At 43.7% G+C, this 17,895-nt stretch overlaps 3 protein-coding genes and 2 long non-coding RNA genes across 8 annotated transcripts; 1 reads left to right on the forward strand and 4 right to left on the reverse strand.

Annotated features, from left to right (window-relative positions):
* Positions 1-118: 118 nt before the first annotated feature.
* On the reverse strand, positions 119-1,442 carry LOC124341398 (leptin receptor gene-related protein-like). Of its 2 annotated transcripts, none has more exons than XM_046794494.1 (4): positions 1,279-1,442; positions 907-981; positions 639-834; positions 119-561 (listed from the first exon to the last, which is right to left on the reverse strand). In XM_046794494.1, exons 2-4 carry the CDS (start codon positions 945-947, stop codon positions 448-450), a joined length of 351 nt encoding a protein of 116 aa, XP_046650450.1. In that variant the 5' UTR covers positions 948-981; positions 1,279-1,442; the 3' UTR covers positions 119-447. The 2 variants fall into 2 exon arrangements, with proteins under 2 accessions (XP_046650450.1, XP_046650449.1); XM_046794493.1 differs by lacking the exon at positions 1,279-1,442 and adding an exon at positions 1,054-1,178.
* Positions 1,443-2,879: 1,437 nt separating this feature from the next.
* LOC124341249 (trypsin-1-like) lies at positions 2,880-4,673 on the forward strand. The gene is made up of 8 exons (XM_046794270.1): positions 2,880-3,071; positions 3,131-3,344; positions 3,420-3,533; positions 3,598-3,631; positions 3,699-3,815; positions 3,908-4,037; positions 4,172-4,267; positions 4,381-4,673. Exons 1-8 carry the CDS (start codon positions 3,017-3,019, stop codon positions 4,467-4,469), a joined length of 849 nt encoding a protein of 282 aa, XP_046650226.1. The 5' UTR covers positions 2,880-3,016; the 3' UTR covers positions 4,470-4,673.
* Positions 4,674-8,099: 3,426 nt separating this feature from the next.
* Positions 8,100-9,217, reverse strand: LOC124341565. 2 transcript variants are annotated; one of them, XR_006918476.1, is made up of 4 exons: positions 8,598-9,217; positions 8,458-8,528; positions 8,325-8,398; positions 8,100-8,265 (listed from the first exon to the last, which is right to left on the reverse strand). It is a non-coding gene; the product is annotated as an uncharacterized LOC124341565 (long non-coding RNA). The 2 variants fall into 2 exon arrangements; XR_006918475.1 differs by having other exon boundaries at positions 8,100-8,398.
* A 103-nt stretch (positions 9,218-9,320) lies between these two features.
* LOC124340702 lies at positions 9,321-14,431 on the reverse strand. The gene is made up of 2 exons (XM_046793308.1): positions 9,500-14,431; positions 9,321-9,359 (listed from the first exon to the last, which is right to left on the reverse strand). The coding sequence occupies exons 1-2, from the start codon at positions 14,429-14,431 to the stop codon at positions 9,321-9,323; spliced, it is 4,971 nt and encodes a 1,656-aa protein (XP_046649264.1).
* Positions 14,432-14,669: 238 nt separating this feature from the next.
* On the reverse strand, positions 14,670-15,292 carry LOC124341566. 2 transcript variants are annotated; one of them, XR_006918478.1, is made up of 4 exons: positions 15,173-15,292; positions 15,033-15,103; positions 14,900-14,973; positions 14,670-14,840 (listed from the first exon to the last, which is right to left on the reverse strand). It is a non-coding gene; the product is annotated as an uncharacterized LOC124341566 (long non-coding RNA). The 2 variants fall into 2 exon arrangements; XR_006918477.1 differs by having other exon boundaries at positions 14,670-14,973.
* Between the last annotated feature and the right edge of the window lie 2,603 nt (positions 15,293-17,895).

Raw genomic sequence — 17,895 nt, forward strand, 5'->3', positions numbered from 1 at the left:
AAGATGTGGCGGCTACATTGTGACGTAAACAGGGGGGAAGTCACCTCCCATTTTTCCAAGTGACTGGAAAGAAAGGGGGGAAACTTGTTTTGGCGCACAGCTAGCAAAACACACGACATTTGTATTTGAAGTTGTATATTATGTTAACGCGTCGTCAACGTGATCCTCTGGACAACCAACAACACAATACAAGAAATGTGTTTATATGAAACAAAACAAAAGAAAAAGTTTTCCTTTTTTTCTTTTCTCAAATATCAGGCGATTAAGATGGGAGGTGAAAGCGCTTATAGATTAAACGGTTTGTTAAGACAAAAGAAATGATAGAAAGGAAATGTCTGCTCGACGAATTCGAGACCATATTTTTAAGAGATGAAGGCAAAACAAACCGAAAAGTTAATTGCCCTATTTACAGAGATGTGGACTTGTTGGCACCTTGGACAAGGATTCTCACCACATACTGTAATCCACATCGTCGTTATCGAAAGCGATGAAAAATCCCAAGATAGTGAGAAAGACGATTATGTTGGCCGTGATAACCAGACCTGCTGATCCCCACATGATCTAAAGGAAAGAAAAAAACAAACAAAGGAAAATACATTTCAAGAATAAACTTGTTACATGTTTTTTCTTCTTCTTACCACTGGCGTCAACTCTGGGGCTCTTGCTAGGATGATGGGTAGACCAAAGGCAGACACAACAATGACTGCTGTTATGAACATGGCAATTTCACGACAGGGATTTGTGTTTCCTGTTCCATCTCCATACCTTCGTGAAATGACAACTGGGAAGGGTGCCAACAGGTAAAATGCTACCATGAAAAATGGCCACCAGTTGCTGAAAATCATTTGGCAAAACATCACTTGCTATTAGTATTCAGTATGGAAAAGTTTACCAACAACGGCTTACCTGTACTGAGGCAAGGCACAAGCCAGAACAAGAAAAGTCATTCCGATAGAGCCTGAGAAGGCTAATCCAATAAGGCTGTAAGAAAGTATACACAGCTTAAATTACAACTTTCTCAAAGGCTGAAAAGAATAAATATTGCTCGCTTACGCTGAACATGGGGGGAGAATGTCACACAAAGGAAAAACCGATTCCAAGTTGCAGAGTGATTCCATATTAATGAAACAAAGAAAATAATCCACAAATTAACCGATGCAGTAAATGACTTGGTAGAAGACGGAAGTATATGAGTCACAAAATCGGTTGTTGCAAAGGAAAGGTGAGCATATCGCAGAGTTTGCACAACGTGACAAATATTTCATGTGCTCAACTTACCCCGAATTCCTGCCATTCTTTTATTTTGTGTGTATCAAGTTGTCTTTCTAATAAATTGGCCAAGTTTGCACAGATTAAGAGACGCTCTAAAACCAAATTCGATTAATATCGTAGCTGCTCCTGCTGCTGTCAGACGACTTGCCGATTGCATCGAGCAACTACCGACGAAGCCTCTTCTGCGACGATTGAATTTTGGTGACACACACCAAATTTTGTCGTGGATATTTTTGGAATCGCCCAATAAGCTCTTGTTAATTCACAGGAAATGCAAGTTCCGGTAAAGGAGTATAAATGAGTTTTCTTAATCAAGTTTAATCGTTCGTCCACAGGTAATTCGAGAGAAATTCGATCGAATGAGGGTGACAACACAATTCGCCAGAAGTTACAAAACCGGTCGGATATATAAAAGAAACAAATAACAAAAGAATGTAATATATTTTATTTCCCGTGGTGCATTGTAATTAGTTTTGGATTAGCCTGTTGAGAAAATGGACTCGACAAAAAAGTGCAAGCATCATGCAGGGATCCGCGCATCCATCAAACGCAACAAGACCAGCACGAGTGCACGACTAATGAAAAAGGGTGTGCCTCAATTCCGTCTAGCAGCACAGATGGACGACGAAGCAAATGGATGAGTTTTCTCATGCCAACAAGTATTGCACACGCCATTTCAACCCAGATATAATATATACTACTACAATAAATCAGAATTAGCATATGTAGCCAGCGGCCATTCTCGGTCTCGAGCTATAGCTGCGCACTATTCCAACGTGTGTATATAATATTATTTGGTTATATAGTCCTCTGAGCTTTATAGAACAAAGGGACAAGAAGAACGCTGGAATATATATAAAGTTTTGAACCCGAGAGTGCAAGCAAGGAAACTCTCGGTCCGTCCGAAGGCGGTGACGTATGCGTTCAATGGAATGATTTAATGGCAGCCCACGGGGAGGGGGTATAACAGGAATCAATCAAGGTTATACCGGGAACATGCGAAGACTTTATTATGTGCACATGCCAATTGTATGACTCATTTAAATTTCTCTATAGTGTACAGCTCAGGTCTTATTATTTCTGTGTATGTATAAACTTTATTCTGAAAAGAAACCGTCATTTGTTATTGTTGTTATAAATAATGGCTGGTGGGCGTTGGGCGTTACCAAATGACGATTAGAAGAACTTGTTGTTGTTAACAACAAATTAAAAAATAAATAAATAAATAACAAGTGTATTTAATGGATTTATACCCAAACTGTAATTCTATAACCTTCATCACTAATAAGTCGCCAAATTGTCCCGTATAACCCCGACGGCCTCAAATTTATTGAGCGTACGACAAATCAACATTTGGAAATATTGCCAACGCCATTTGTTAACCCAAACGCTATGGTCGATTGTAAATTGCTTAGACCATCCAAGTTAGTAGGTTGTTTAGATAAGATGTCCAATTTTATCAAACGAAAGTAAACATAGCATTAATAAGGTTTGACGTAAGGTCGTGACGTTACTACTCTGGGACTAGCAAGTGACAGTTGATTTGTTGACTTAATAAATTTACCCAAACCAAATATAATATAGAAAGTCAAAAAGCTGTTTGTCGAGTCAAAGTTGATAGTGAAAAGATATACAAGGGCTCCCGTACCGATTCTACCTCTTATATTAAAAGCTGCAGGTTACATAACACACGCAATGTAACCAAAAAATTGTAAATCAAGAAAGCTCACACTATTTAGAGAAAATGGCCAAGTTAGTCGCTGTGATAGTTGGAGCGATTTGTGTACAATGCTTGTTTGGTATTATATATTGTCAAATTTGTTTAGATTAATTCGTTAACAATAGAATTATTTTATAGCGCTGCCATCACCGGGCCGAAATGATTTGGTGTGGCGACGGAATCAAAAGTCTGCGACTCCGTTGATTGTTGGCGGTGAAGAGGCGCTGCCCAACGAATTTCCGTTCATGGTGTCGATGCAATCGCTGGCAGTCGGCGGGACCTACAATCACCGATGTGGCGGGGCAGTTATTAACGAGCGCTGGGTCGTTAGCGCATCTCATTGCACCGAAAAGTATACAGCACAAGTCTATCATTTGATATCTTTTTTAATTGATGTGAATGCTCTTTTATATTTTTCCTGTTGCAGTGCTTTAGTTGGTGCCACTAGGATAGCTGCCGGTGAGCACAGTTTGTCTACCACAAGCGGCTTTGAACAATTCAGCGATGTCGAGATGTTTGTTATGCATCCAAATTATGACACGTGAGTTATTTTGGCGAATATTTTACATATGTCATATTTTACTAAAATTAAACTATTTCACCAGGGTTACATTGGAAAACGACATTGTCTTGATTAAGGTATAAATGTGGGCTAATCATTTTTGTGTTTGATGGCAATTATAATAGTTAATCATATCGATTTCAGTTAATTACTCCTCTTGATTTCTCTTCGGGGAAAGTCAGCCCAATTTCGCTTCCGGCCATGGGCCAAGAAACTGCCGCCGGAACCAACGTTACCGTTACAGGGTGGGGCAATCTTGAAGTGAGTCTTATGTACAATAATAATGATCTTTTACTTATCAAATTCGATTTTTGTGCTGATGAATTATTCTTCCTTATATCGAAATTGTTAAGTTTAACAATCCTAATCGACCGGACGTGTTGAATAAAGTCGGGATTCCAACCGTTTCGGACATGGAATGTCGGCGATCGTACGGGCCAATCGACATGTTTGATTCTTTCATCTGCGCAGGAGTCCCCGAAGGTTTGTGCTGTCGCTCTCGGTTATTCAATATTTAATTAATCAAGTTTCACAGCTTGAATGCTTTTCAAGTCCTTTTATACGCTGGCACCTGAATTATTGATCCTAATCCATCCGTATTGTTATATCAAATACAGGAGGGTTGGATTCGTGTAACGGTGATTCAGGAGGGCCGCTCTTTACCAGCGATCCGCAGCAATTAATTGGCATCGTCTCGTGGGGCAAAGATTGCGGCAAGTTGAATATTATTTTCTCAAATCATTTTTGCTGGAGAGAGAGAGAAACGTTATATTGTTTTGACTAAGTAGTGCTGCACTGTTCAATCAATTTTTGATCCGTCTTTTAGCTTTACCCGGTTACTATGGCGTCTATACGGAAGTGTCTTATTTCTCCGACTGGATCGCCGCCACCATCGCTGCTGCTGATGCTCATTAGCATGATGATTATTATTATCCCGCCCGAGCCAAAAAGCGGGATAGCAGCCCGTTTGAATGCGCAATTTTCTTCGAGTGGCTTATCAATTGGTTATATCGTGTGTGGCATTATATTCCTTGAATTTATTAAAAGCTGGCTTATTATGACTTTTAGAAATGATACATTAAGTCACCCAATACGAAATTAGAAAAAGTGAAAGTATTATATTCCCTCTTTGTTTTTGTGATTACTTAACACCAGCACAGGTACAAAAAAAAGCAAACATTTGGCACAGAGTTACACAATAGCCCTGGCTGGTAATGGAGACAGTCTGTCCGTCTGTCGGGGTCGTTTGTTTTTTCACGATAAAGTGCATGATGCGGCTGAAGTATGGTGTGACCGTCAGTCGGAAATATTTGATATACCGACGTCAAATAACTCTTTTTTTCTGGTATATCAAGACAATAAAAACAGCGAGGATATAAGAGAGAGAAACAGGACACAGTACGTCAGTTTGACGTGGTGCTGCAATAGCCCATCAAATCGTCGACTGCTGCTTCTATATGCCAAACAACCGGATTGATCAGCCTCAAGGTGTGAACCCACGGACGTCATCACAACCGGCGCACAGCAGCACAATCACTACGCGGATATAAATTGGTTATTGCGATATATGGAACGTGCTAATTGCAGATTGTTTATGTGTGCAGCCGACGCTCCGAGAAATACGGAATAATCTTATACACACAGAACATTTGAATAAAAGATTTCAAAGCTCTCACAACATGTCGATAAAATCTACATGGGCCTATAGGTCGTGAGTCTTTTGTCATATAATTGTGTACCGCTGGAAAACAACTCTAATAATACGACGACAACAAATGTAAAAGAAACTTTTATTCCCTTACCGGAAAAACAGATCAATACGGTTGGGGCACTCGCAAGTTTTCTTGACAGAAAAGCAAAAAGGAACTTTGCAAAGTAGATTATAGTCTATAAGGTATACTAGATAGTAATGGCAATCAATTACGGTGTTGCAAGTCTAGAACGTTATTGATCAAGTTGATACCGTTTTCAAGTAATAGATGTACCGATGGCTGGAATACGGAGGCGCAAGTTGTGCTGTGCGTGCTACTGTAGACGACGTCAATGTCTTATATAGTCGGTCGCCTATTGCACGTCAAGACAAAACTGCTCTCGCCTTTTTCTATCGACTCGTCGATTGAAAATCGAAATGCGTAGGACCCATAAAAATGATGACGCGCGTGAATTCATATAGAAAGTAGTTTAGCCTTTATTTCTCTGCTGTTGATCTTTCGCTTTTTCTTTTCTGATTTGTTTTCGAATGCAAGAGTCATCCGTTTGCAATTCTTGCGAAATGGCCAGTAGCAGACCGTTTAAATAAAGAACGCGCATAGCCATTAAAAACATTTGACCCAAATCGAGTGAAATACGAACGAAATATAAGCGGCTCCATTCAATGTCAACCAGAGTTGTCGTTCTAGCCATGCAAATCTTTTCTAGGAAGGTTGTGGCGAATATGAGAATGGCCATATCATATCTATAATCATTTCCTATAAAATCAGCAATAAGCCGCAGTATCAGGTATAGACTATCAATCCTCGGCAGCAGCTCGATTCATTCGGATGCTGTGCGTGAACCCCGGCTGTTGGATGGATATACCCACCTGAATTCCAAAACAAATATAGACATGATTTACAGAGTCGTGCAGTCTATGTAGATGAAAAGAGACTCGACGACCTTAGAATACAAAAATGGCTAGATAATAATAAAAAAAAAGGGTGTGCTGCGCTGTGTGGTGAATAGCCAACGACTTTAAACGCGCGTCAGTCTCTCTAGATAATACCGTGCGGACGCTGGAATATTTGATGTTGCCCTCGGGATGGGGGGGGGGCGGAATTGAAATGCGGAATATCTCAACGTCTTAATTGATTGAAGAAGAAAAGAATGGACGGCACACAGCTAGCACATGTGTGTTTATAGATTGCGATTAACATTCAATGGCCTTTTGTTTCTTCTCCGCGATGAATTATGATATGCCTGGGTGTTTTTCCAGTGAAGGGGAAACAGCAGCAAGGGCAGTCGGAAATTCTTGACCCATTTCATTGAATTATTGGCAGCTCAAAAAATCAGATTTGCTCCGGCACATTTTAAATTGCGTCTGCCGACGACTGATATTCTCACAGCGCAGCACTGCTGCATAAAATGAACATATCAAGTTATATTTTTAATGGCAGTTGTATAGTCGGTTGTAAAATAGCCTCGCAACAGGTGATAACTGGAATATGATGGAATTATAGATAGATATAGATAGACCGTCGTTGATTAGCTGCTGTCTACACCTTCTGGATGCGGGTCTATCTATAATACTCTATTATAAGGAGGGTGCAGTGGCGAGAGCCCAGCTGAACGCCATTCGAATCAATACCAAACATGTACAGATATTATAAGCTCGGCGTGGAAGCAGTTGCTGTTGAATGCAATCACGATTTTTGATGTTCAATTCTTATCGATTCTAATAGCATCAAACCACGCCATTTCAGACTTATAGTACTATAGGACTATATAAAAAAAGGTTATTTCCTATAAGGTATACTATAAATGTTATTTAAAGTATACACGCGCGGGCATGTTGGACGCCACGCGTCTATATCCCGCGTCAAAAATGATGAAGCGGTACCAGATGGATGGCTGGGTTATACACGTACACACAGGCAGCAGAGGAATCAAATCATTGATTGTTTTTTTCTCTTTCTCTGCTGCTGCTGCCCGGACAACCACGTCACCAGTCTCAACCAGCTGCAATCTTGTTTTCCCCCCTCCCTTTTAGTTTTATTTCTCTTTTGGCTGAATAAAAAAACCCACAGTTGCGCACTGATGCTTTACTCGACAGTCACTGCAACTCATAAGATGTTGTTGCTCCACATTTCTCTCTCTCCTTTTTATACTCAGACACATTTACTCTGCTGCTCGATATTGCGTCAGCAGCGCCCAAATAACTATATATAAGATCTACGTACTATATTACTTAGGATAAATCTTGATTAGCAGTTCGCCATGACAGCCAAGTCAGTCTAGAGAGCAAAACCCGACGGGTGTATATAGTAGCCGTGCTGGCTAAGTAGAATATGAAGTCTCTCTCTGCGCCAGTATACAACCTGTATAACAGAGTGCACAGCATACAACCTATATATGATGTGTATAGTAAAGGATATAGACACAACCTGCTGTACATATAGTCTCTATATAGGTGGTTACGCCTTTCAACTGCTGGTTGGCCGAACTCAGCGCCAACAGCAGCAGCAGCAGAGAACAACATGATCAATAACCGCAGCAGACGCGCATGCTGGGCTGCAGCAGCAGCAACCGTTTTCTCTTTACACATCACAGCCGCATAGTGTGTTATAATATATAGACACAGCAACAGCTAAATGAAGGTAAATGCTTACATATTACGGTCCATATTTATATGCCGCGCTCCAACCAGCAACTTGTCGTGATTTGTGCTCGCAATTCATGGAAACAAATCTAATCCACAGGAGTTGAGCAGCTGTTCTACTACTTTATTATACTGTAGCGGACATATAGTTGACGTCGCAGAGTTATAATGGTATAAATAAATTTTGTTTCGACGCTATGGATTTAGTGAGAGCCTTCAGAGTTTCTTCTGGGGTCTGTTGTAAGCAGCCCCTATAATTTATTCGCAAGTTGATGCTGGGTCAAGCACGACACAAAATGAAATATGTGTAGGACTCAAACTGTGTTGACATACAGTGAACTGACATACGTGTGATGTCTAAACCAAAAGAAAAAGAGTTAGTTGGGGAACGGAAAAGAAACATGGAAGGATTGTACCTGGGGTGACACGAGAAAATGTGAGTGGTCACCCAGACCAATATGCACACAGACAGGGAATATAGATATGAAGCCTAAAATAAACAGCAATTAGCATACACAATAGAATATAAGCATAATAATAGTAATTTACCAATGCTAGGCAAGCAAAAGCACTCAGAATAGGGTTTGAACTGACAGCTCAGAACAGAAAACGAGCTGAAACTAAATATCAAACATATTCACAGGTTAGACAGGTCGGGCAATTGATAATTATAAACATAATGTACTCACAAGCTGAATAAATGGCTTCACGAAACACAGAAAAGTATAATAATCGTGACAGTAACTAGCTCTTTCGACAGTGAAACCAGCGTGGTCTTAACGTCGTACGAAGGCTAGCAGACGGATTAACACAAGGACTCGGGAGGGAAGGGGAAAGAATCGCGCTTGACTTAAAATTAGGCGTTGCCAAATTGGAGAAATTGAAAGGCGCTTTTCTCGCCGCAACATTCTCCCCCCGAATCTGTTACATCCGGCGACGAGACGAATAAAGAAGGAACAGATGAGCAAAATCAAAGAGAGAAAAGAAAGATAATGAAACATCGGGACTATTTTGATAAAGGGGAATGAGACTCTTCCAGAGGAACATCGGCTACGGCAGCTTTCTCGAGGAGACTTAGGCGGTGAATCGCTCGGGTGTACTCGCCGTCTTCTGTTTTCACCTTGACGACGCGTACTAGTCCATCACCTCCCGGATAAGTTTGATTGACGTGGCCGATTTTCCAGGAGCCGCGCGGTTGGTTGGGATCCAGCAGGAGGACGACGTCGCCAACAGTAAGGTTCCCTTGAACCGATTGCCACTTCTTTCGAGGGACGAGAGTCGGAAGATACAATTTAGTCCATAAATCCCAGAACAATTGGGCCATCTTCTGGACGTAACGGAACCGTTCTCGGGGCAAGGCGTCGCCGAATTCGCCTGGCAGTAAATCGAAAGCAGGTGGGCGATTCAAAAAGTCATTCGGCGTTAAGGGCCGAAAATCCTCTGGGTCCGAACTAGCGTAGGTCAGAGGGCGAGAATTGAGGAATCCAGCGATTTCGGCAAATAGAGTCCGCAGCATCTCGTCTGTGGGGTAGCGCAGAGCTTTCTTCTCAAGATCTAAGGCTCTGTACAGGGCACGTTTCGTAGAACGGACCAAGCTTTCGTGAGCTCCGCCGAAGTGTGGTGCTCGTGGAGGCTGGAAGTACCAATCAATCACCTTCTCTTTTCGGAATTGGGACAGCTTCGGGTCCTTTTCAAGTTGGTCGACAAGATCGTTCAGCTCACGCTCCGCCCCGACGAAGTTCGTTCCATTATCGGAGTGGATGGTGGCGGGTTTTCCGAAAAGGCCGATGAATCGACGAAAGACCAGTAGAAAATCTTCAGATGATAATGATTCGGCTAATTCCAAATGTACCGCTCTTGTCGCAAGGCAAGTGAAGAGGACACCGTACCGTTTGGTCACTCTGTTCCGGCCAGGACTCGTCTCGATTGGGCCGAAATAGTCGCTTGCAGTGTGGAAGAAAGGCGGAGAATAGGAATCAAGTCGCACGGCTGGTAGATCGGCCATCAGTTGAGCGGCTGGAACCGCTCTCTCCTTGATGCACGTTGGGCACATTCGACGCACCTTCTTGACCAGCTCTCGCCCGCGAATGATCCAAAAATGTTGACACAGCTTGGCAAATAAATAATCGGTTCCGGCGTGATGCATTTGGCCGTGCACCACTTGGACTATTTTCTCCGTGAGCGGGTGCTTGCTGGGCAGTAACGGAGGATGACGGGCATCGTACGGCAGCTTCGCTCTATCAATCCGACCGCCTAGACGTAAGATTCCATCTTCGCCGAGTTTTGGGCTTAACACCAGTAAATGGGAAGAGGAACGAAGTGGCTTTCCTCGTTTAAGTCTGGCGATGTCTTCCGGAAAAGCTTCTAATTGACATCGTTGAATGAGGCTCTTCGTTTCTCCTTCTAATTTTAAGAAAGTTGAAAGGTTAGTATGGTCCAAACTGACTGCTGACCAATCAAACGGATCCGGATTGGACTGAACGGAATACAATTTGGTGGTCTTGAGTTCGTCCGTCGCAGCCATCCACGGCAGATCTGTGGGCCAGGTCGATTCAGGTTGTAGCAGGAATTCCGGGCCATCTTGCCAGATCGTTGGCCATATTTCTTCTCCGATGGCGGAACGGGTTGCAGCGTCAGCGGGGTTGAGTTTGCCGGGAATAAATCGCCATTCGTCGCTCTCCGTTAACGTCTGGATCTCTCCTACGCGGTTGGCGACGAATACTTGGTAAAAGGAGGCAGTTGCCCTGATCCAATTACGGACCGTACTGGAATCCGTCCAAAAATATCTGCGACCGATGGAATGGGAGAGACAGTGCTGAACGGCGGCGGCAACGCGGGCGGACAATAAGGCGGCATTAAGCTCCAATTTCGGCACTGACAAACTCTTCTTTGGGGCCAACTTACTGCTTGCCTTCACAATTCTGATAATAATTTTACCGCAGCGGTACTGGTTGCGGATGTACACTACTGCAGCGTAGGCCTCCTCCGAGGCATCTCCGAACGTGTGCAGTTGAGACTCGACGATATCATCCTCTTCGGGAAATAAGCAGCGCTCGATGGACACATGGACTAATTCTTGGACGATCTGGAACCAGGATTCCCACCACGCTCGATCAGCTCCTTCTACAGGGTCGGACCATTTTAGTCCTTTGACGACTAAATCGCGAAGGCGGACCTTGGCCTTGATGATGATAGGAGCTGCTAATCCAAGCGGATCGAATATTCCGGCGACGTGGCTAGTCAAACTGAGTCGTGTGTATTCTTCATCCGCTGGACGATTTATCCGGAAGCCTAGAGCGTCTGAGGTGGTGTTCCACACCGCACCGAGCACTTTCGTGCTTTCACTGTCCGCAGAAAGACTGGAGATTTCTGGAATCGGCTTCTTTTCTTCCTGCATGGCTGCAATGAATTCTGCTGAATTGGAAATCCAATCTTGAAAGTGAAGGTCTGCTCCGGCCAGAGCTTTTCTCACGGTGGATGCTTCTGCAACGCCTTCGTCGGCATTCTTTGCGGACCCTAGATAATCGTCTACATACATTCTCTTCTGGACTGCTTCGACCGCCTTTTCTCCTACTCCGGCATCAGCAACTGCTCGGCGGGTGGTTTGTATGGCGATAAAGGGAGAACATGTAGCGCCAAAGGGCAATCGATCCATCCGGCAAACGACCGTCTTCGGTGGAGACACTTGCCACAAAAAGCAAAAATAATTTGCATCGGATAGATTAAGCCTAAAACGGCTAAACATCGCTTCAACATCTGAAGCCCAGGCTATGGCTCCTTCACGGAATTGAATTAAAACGGATGGAAGAGGGGGCTGTAGAGCAGGACCGCTGAGTATGGCGTCATTCAAACACTTTCCCTGAAAGGGGGCTGCAGCATCAAAGACGACACGTAACTTAATGCCTTTGTAAACACCGTGATGCGCGAGAAAGTATTTGGCGGACTCTGCTTCCTCTTCAGATAACACGGAAGCATATCCTTTGTCGATAGTTTTCTGAACGGCAGCACGATAATCCTTCTCGAACGCTGGCTCTCTGCTGAAACGCCGAAGTAGACCGCCAAATCGTTGTTGAGACATCTGCTTGTTGCAAACTAAAGCTGGCTCCCCCGTCTTCCAGGTGATGGGAACCTCGTAGCCTACGTCCAGCTTCTTTGTTCCAGCTTCTAAAATCGCGATGGCTTGTCGATCGTCGTCTGACATTCCTTTCGTCTTCGACTCCGTTCCAAAATTCTCCGTGTCGCAGAAACGGCGTAGTTCTGACGCAATCTCTTCCAGCTGCGTCGAACTATTGACGGTGTGAGTCCGGACGGCTGTGACGGAAGCACCATCGCTGACGACACCACGGATGATCCAGCCTAGTCTGCTTCTGATGGCGGTCGGCTCATAGTCATTTCCGACTCTGGATTCTAAAGCCACGATGAGGTGTGAGTAGTCGTTGCCGATCAGGATATCCACTCTGCCGCCCGTCTCTCCAACAGGAAGGTCGGCCAGATGCGACCAACGTTTCTTCAAATTTCCCCAATCAGTAACTGGGGTAGTGCTCGCGACGGTAGTGGGCAGGGTAGAGCACGAAAGATTCAACTTCTCACCATAAATCGTGTCTATCTGGAAATTAACACGTTGAGAACGGTAGCGTTTGACTACACCGCCGGCGCCTTCCACGGTCAGAATCTGATGCACACCGGAAATCCTGTTGGCACTGGCGAAACTTTGCCGCATGAGCGTAGAGTCGCTTCCTTCGTCGATGAAGACGTTCGCCCACACCGAGCCGTTTTCAGCACTGGAAACTTTCAACCGCATCATCCCCATGGCGACTTGTTGTGGACTCTGCTTTCGGAGATGGGCCGTCGCTGTTCTTGTCGTTTCGGTCCTCGGTGCATCCGGCGCGGATCCAGTGGCTGGTCTGTCAGGGTCGTGGACCAGTTCATGATGATGCAGGCTGCAACCAGCGATCTTACACGGCTTCTTCGTAAAACAATTCCGGACGGAATGTTTCGCTCCAAGACATCCGAAACATAACCTGTGCTTGGCACAGAAAGCAACTCGGTCTGCAACGACTAAAGCCTTGAACCGGCTACAATTTTCCAATTTGTGGTCTCCTTCGCACTTGAAACAGAATGGCCGGAAGGTGACCTTGGGTGCTGAGTGGTTGTCGATTGCCTTGGCGGATGAAGCTGGGTGGCTGCGAGCATGAGACCGAGGTGGCTTGAGCACGGAAGAAGTATTCTGCTCGGATGCAATGCTGTATGCGTTTTGGTATTCTGCTGCTCTCTCACACAGCCAGGAGCCAAAGGCGTTGAGACTTCTGGTTTCCAATCCTCCTCGTCGTCCGCGGTTCCACTCAAGACGGTCTGGTGGTTGGAGTCTCATGCTAATTTTCTCGATCAAATCTGGGGCGTTGGATTCTCCGATACGGCTGAGATCGAAAAGATGAGTCCTAATCCGCTCGGCAAAACGCTTGAAGATGGCCGGATCATTTTTCAGTTCCACTTTGTCGATGGCCTGTAGAGTAGCAGCTCGCATAACATCCCGTCTGCCACAGCTCTGTTTGAGACGGACCAAGGCTTCGATGTAGGCTGGCTCGCCACCTCCGAGACCTTGGACTAGGTCGAGACAATCGCCTTTCAGATGACGTTTAAGAATGGCCAATTTTTCTCCAGCGGATTTTCCGGAATCGTGTACAAGAGCTCTGTACAGATCTATCCATTCAAACCAGTCGAGAGACCTTCCGGAATAAATTTCTAACTCTGTCTTGACTGAAGAACGGGAACTCGCTGTCACGTTTGGCTTCAGCTGGCCGGCAGCATAACGGTCGATCCATTCGTCAGGAGCTGCTGATGAAGTCGAAGAATTAAGCCGGCGTTGGTTCTGTCTCCAATCTTTACCGAGTTGAGAAAGGTGTTGAGAAAGGTTCGTGACTGCACTGGTGTCATCGTCATCATTCTCTAGGTTTTGCAAGGCTTGTTGGGCTGCAGTGGCTTCCCGTCGAGCCTGATCCGCACGGTTGGCCGCTTCGTTTGCTTGACGACGGGCTTCGTCGGCTTGGAGAATGGCTGCATCTGCTCTTTGTTGGGCCAACTGGCGTTCTGCCTCTTGACGATTTTGTTCGGACGGTGAAATAGACGGCGCCTTCTTGCCTGCAATCACGGACGGGGGCTCGCCTAATCGCGAATTCAAATATTGCTGGCCTCTTTCCAGCGCGTCTCCAGCCAGTTCGACATACTTCAGATGGAACTCGTCCTGGCGATCATTTTCGGCCTGATCTTCAACCGTCGATAGATTAGTGTGGATCTTGGCTGCTGTGGCCAATAGATTCTCAAGGTGTTTCATCATGCTGGAAATTGATCCTCTGGAACCTCTTTCGTTGACCAGGTTGCCGAGGTACCGTATTGTCTTAGTGATTTGCGCGCGTACGGCACTCCGCTGCTTCTTCCAGGTAGTAGCATCTCGAAGGTCTTTTGGGGTTGGAGGCGTGGTCGTCTCTTCTTCAGGAACCTCATTGTCTCCGTTTACACCGGCCATACTGATGGATGAGGCGAGAGTAGACGGCCAACTGGAAGCTAGATGAAACAGCGGGCAGAAGCTCCTCCAATGAAGCAGTGATTCAACTCAGGTGATTGAAAGAGAATGGTCGACCGTATTCGACCAGCAGGAAACGTTGACAAGCTCTGGCTAACGAGCGTAGACGTAGGATCAACTTCAGATAACGAATATGCCAAGAAGAATCTCTGTGGATGACTCCGGTTCGAAGGACCAAAATGTTTCGACGCTATGGATTTAGTGAGAGCCTTCAGAGTTTCTTCTGGGGTCTGTTGTAAGCAGCCCCTATAATTTATTCGCAAGTTGATGCTGGGTCAAGCACGACACAAAATGAAATATGTGTAGGACTCAAACTGTGTTGACATACAGTGAACTGACATACGTGTGATGTCTAAACCAAAAGAAAAAGAGTTAGTTGGGGAACGGAAAAGAAACATGGAAGGATTGTACCTGGGGTGACACGAGAAAATGTGAGTGGTCACCCAGACCAATATGCACACAGACAGGGAATATAGATATGAAGCCTAAAATAAACAGCAATTAGCATACACAATAGAATATAAGCATAATAATAGTAATTTACCAATGCTAGGCAAGCAAAAGCACTCAGAATAGGGTTTGAACTGACAGCTCAGAACAGAAAACGAGCTGAAACTAAATATCAAACATATTCACAGGTTAGACAGGTCGGGCAATTGATAATTATAAACATAATGTACTCACAAGCTGAATAAATGGCTTCACGAAACACAGAAAAGTATAATAATCGTGACAGTAACTAGCTCTTTCGACAGTGAAACCAGCGTGGTCTTAACGTCGTACGAAGGCTAGCAGACGGATTAACACAAGGACTCGGGAGGGAAGGGGAAAGAATCGCGCTTGACTTAAAATTAGGCGTTGCCAAATTGGAGAAATTGAAAGGCGCTTTTCTCGCCGCAACAAATTTCATAATAATTGGATTAAAATGACAGTTGCGTCAGACGAACGAGTAGTATTATTTACGATCTAATACTGATGGTATAAATGTGTAAATCAAATGGTTGTCATGTGAGTTTTGGAAAAGAAAAGCCGTCGCTTTTGAAAAACAAATTTAATTGGCAGAGATAAATAATACAAGAACTCCTTTAATTAGGATTGTTTCTTCTTGTTCGCGATCCATTTCAAGAAAAGTAGACGTCAATAATTCCATCGCGATACAAGTCAAACCCGCGTGAATGCGATACAGTCAAAAGCGGGTGGGCCCTTATTATTACTATTTTATAAATCGCTGTCATGACTTCTCTCTGCTATATAGAAAATTATTGGCCTATTATAGTCCAAGTTCTCTCCATAGACTGCCATACACGGTGAATTTGATAGCAGCGAGAGAAGCACTAATGATCCCGTCACTTTGAACTTAATACCTGAAGGATGTGGTTTCATATAATAACGCGCAACATGCAGCTAGGGCTCGCCGCTTTGTAAAAAGTGGCTCAATAGATCGCTGATGTGATACCACCGCATGCTCTAAATAAAAACGTTTCTCTCTCCGTTTCTTATACATATAGACGACAAACCCAATTTTGAGCCGAGTATACTTTTTTTTTCAAATCCGGTTATTACCTGTTTAACAAGCGCCTTATTAGGAATACTCTTTATACCCATAGAGACAGAAAATAGCAACAGCCGAACATCTCTACCCAAATGACGCATTCATCTTCTTCTTTTTCATCCGCCATCACAATATCCAACGGCATGCGAGTCATTTCGACCTTTCACTCAGCATCAGACTCTAAACGACCCGACATTCAAAGAAAAGATTTATTATCTCGAGAAGCCCAATGACGTCAGTTGTGATGCGATACACTAATTTCCCCCCAGCAAACCGGAAAGATGAGCCTTTTCTATAATAACGACGTTAAACAGAAATGTTTTATGTCTCACATTTGCGGATTCTATTGGATGAAATTGCAAAAATAAATCAATTTGAGAGAAATAAGTAGGAATAAAGAGATCTCTAATAAGGATTGATGGAATTGATCTTAAATCTGATCAAAAATGGGATAACAAAGTGAATTTTAACACGACCGTGGAGGAAAGATTGCTGGGGGATTCCAGTGAAAACCGCATCGATTAATACTATGGTTTCGCGATTTTGCACATTTTCCCTGCGCATATTATTACAAGAGACATCATGTGCACTATACGTCAATTGAGGTCCTTGACAGTCTCTGACGTATTGTGCCATATATACTCTGAGAAATGGAAAAGGTCTCGTCGAGGTATATATAAAAGTGGGCTAATGGATTCAAATTCAAATTGAATTGCCCTTTGTTTCCTTCTTCAATTGGATCCCCCAAAAGTTGTGAGCCATCGAGTTGTTTTGTCTTATTCTTGTCGTCGTTCGGAGCTTACATATTAATGCTGACGAGCCAATTTCCACTGCACATAATCCATTAAGCTTCAACGGGTGGATAATTTTATAATTAAAAGACCTTATGAACCCTCGTGTCGCCGTGTTAAGCGGAAAACTAGTAGTAGAGGACAAACTTGTATTTATAATTTACACATTGATGAGGGAAAAAGAAAAACTAGTTTGGTTGTTTCCCAGCAACCAGCAGCTTTCCAGGGAAAGCTACATACTTTTTAAAAATGTGAAAGATGAGCTTGCTTTTGACATATTTTAATGTAATGATTTTAAATGTTTTTTGTCGTTAAAGAGATGGAAATTGTGACGATCAATAAAGTTTATAAGGAGATTCAATACAGTTTTCCTTGTGGTATTTCATACAGTTTATTCTACAGCGAATTAGATTCACGTTTCGGAAATATATAAGTTTCAATTTCTCAAAAGTCCATTCAACAAGAAATTCAATGGGTCCTATTCGAAAAGGAAAGTCTACATACTATGAAATGAATCATCTTTAGAATTGATGGTGGAATATATATATTAAAGATTATAAGTCTGCAACAGTTGCCATCTCTCTCCCCCCGAAGAGATATGTAATCGATCCGTTTGATAGGCTATCGCTGTTGCCTGTCGTAACGATGGCGAGTAGGAGGACGTGAACTCTTGGGGATCGCCGGTAATCTCCAATCGATCGAGTTGGTTGACATCTAGTGCTGCTGCGCTCTCCTCCTTATGTGATATCCGTATACAGAAAGTTGTTGCTTCTTAGTCCCGACTATTATATCCCGCGGGAGACCTTCGATACAACAATCCAATGTCCTTCCACAGCAGCATCTAATACAGTGAGACTTGTTTGACCTTTAACTCAAATCCTTCGAATCGAATGTGTAAATAGATCCAAACATTATATTGCAGAGTGAGTTCTGGAATAAAAAGTTGCCTAATTCGCGTGATATTGTACATTCACGTCTTCACTTCCGAAACGGCAGCATAGAAATATTTCCTTATTCATCAATGCAATGCACTATACCGGTAGATTTTACCAGTTTAGTAGAAA

Source organism: Daphnia pulicaria, chromosome 5 (genome assembly GCF_021234035.1).
Source record: "Daphnia pulicaria isolate SC F1-1A chromosome 5, SC_F0-13Bv2, whole genome shotgun sequence".
In the NCBI taxonomy this organism is placed as follows: domain Eukaryota; kingdom Metazoa; phylum Arthropoda; class Branchiopoda; order Diplostraca; family Daphniidae; genus Daphnia; species Daphnia pulicaria.

Coding starts and splice junctions, on each gene's coding strand:
- LOC124340702 (XM_046793308.1), bottom strand. CDS start 14,431: ATGGCCGGTGTAAACGGAGACAATGAGGTTCCTGAAGAAGAGACGACC. Junction 9,360..9,499: donor GCGGAGCTCACGAAAGCTTG/GTCCGTTCTACG, acceptor GACCTACGCTAG/TTCGGACCCAGAGGATTTTC.
- LOC124341398 (XM_046794493.1), bottom strand. CDS start 1,118: ATGGAATCACTCTGCAACTTGGAATCGGTTTTTCCTTTGTGTGACATT. Junction 835..906: donor TGTGCCTTGCCTCAGTACAG/GTAAGCCGTTGT, acceptor AATGATTTTCAG/CAACTGGTGGCCATTTTTCA. Junction 562..638: donor CCCCAGAGTTGACGCCAGTG/GTAAGAAGAAGA, acceptor TCTTTCCTTTAG/ATCATGTGGGGATCAGCAGG.
- LOC124341249 (XM_046794270.1), top strand. CDS start 3,017: ATGGCCAAGTTAGTCGCTGTGATAGTTGGAGCGATTTGTGTACAATGC. Junction 3,534..3,597: donor ATGCATCCAAATTATGACAC/GTGAGTTATTTT, acceptor CTATTTCACCAG/GGTTACATTGGAAAACGACA. Junction 3,632..3,698: donor ACGACATTGTCTTGATTAAG/GTATAAATGTGG, acceptor TATCGATTTCAG/TTAATTACTCCTCTTGATTT.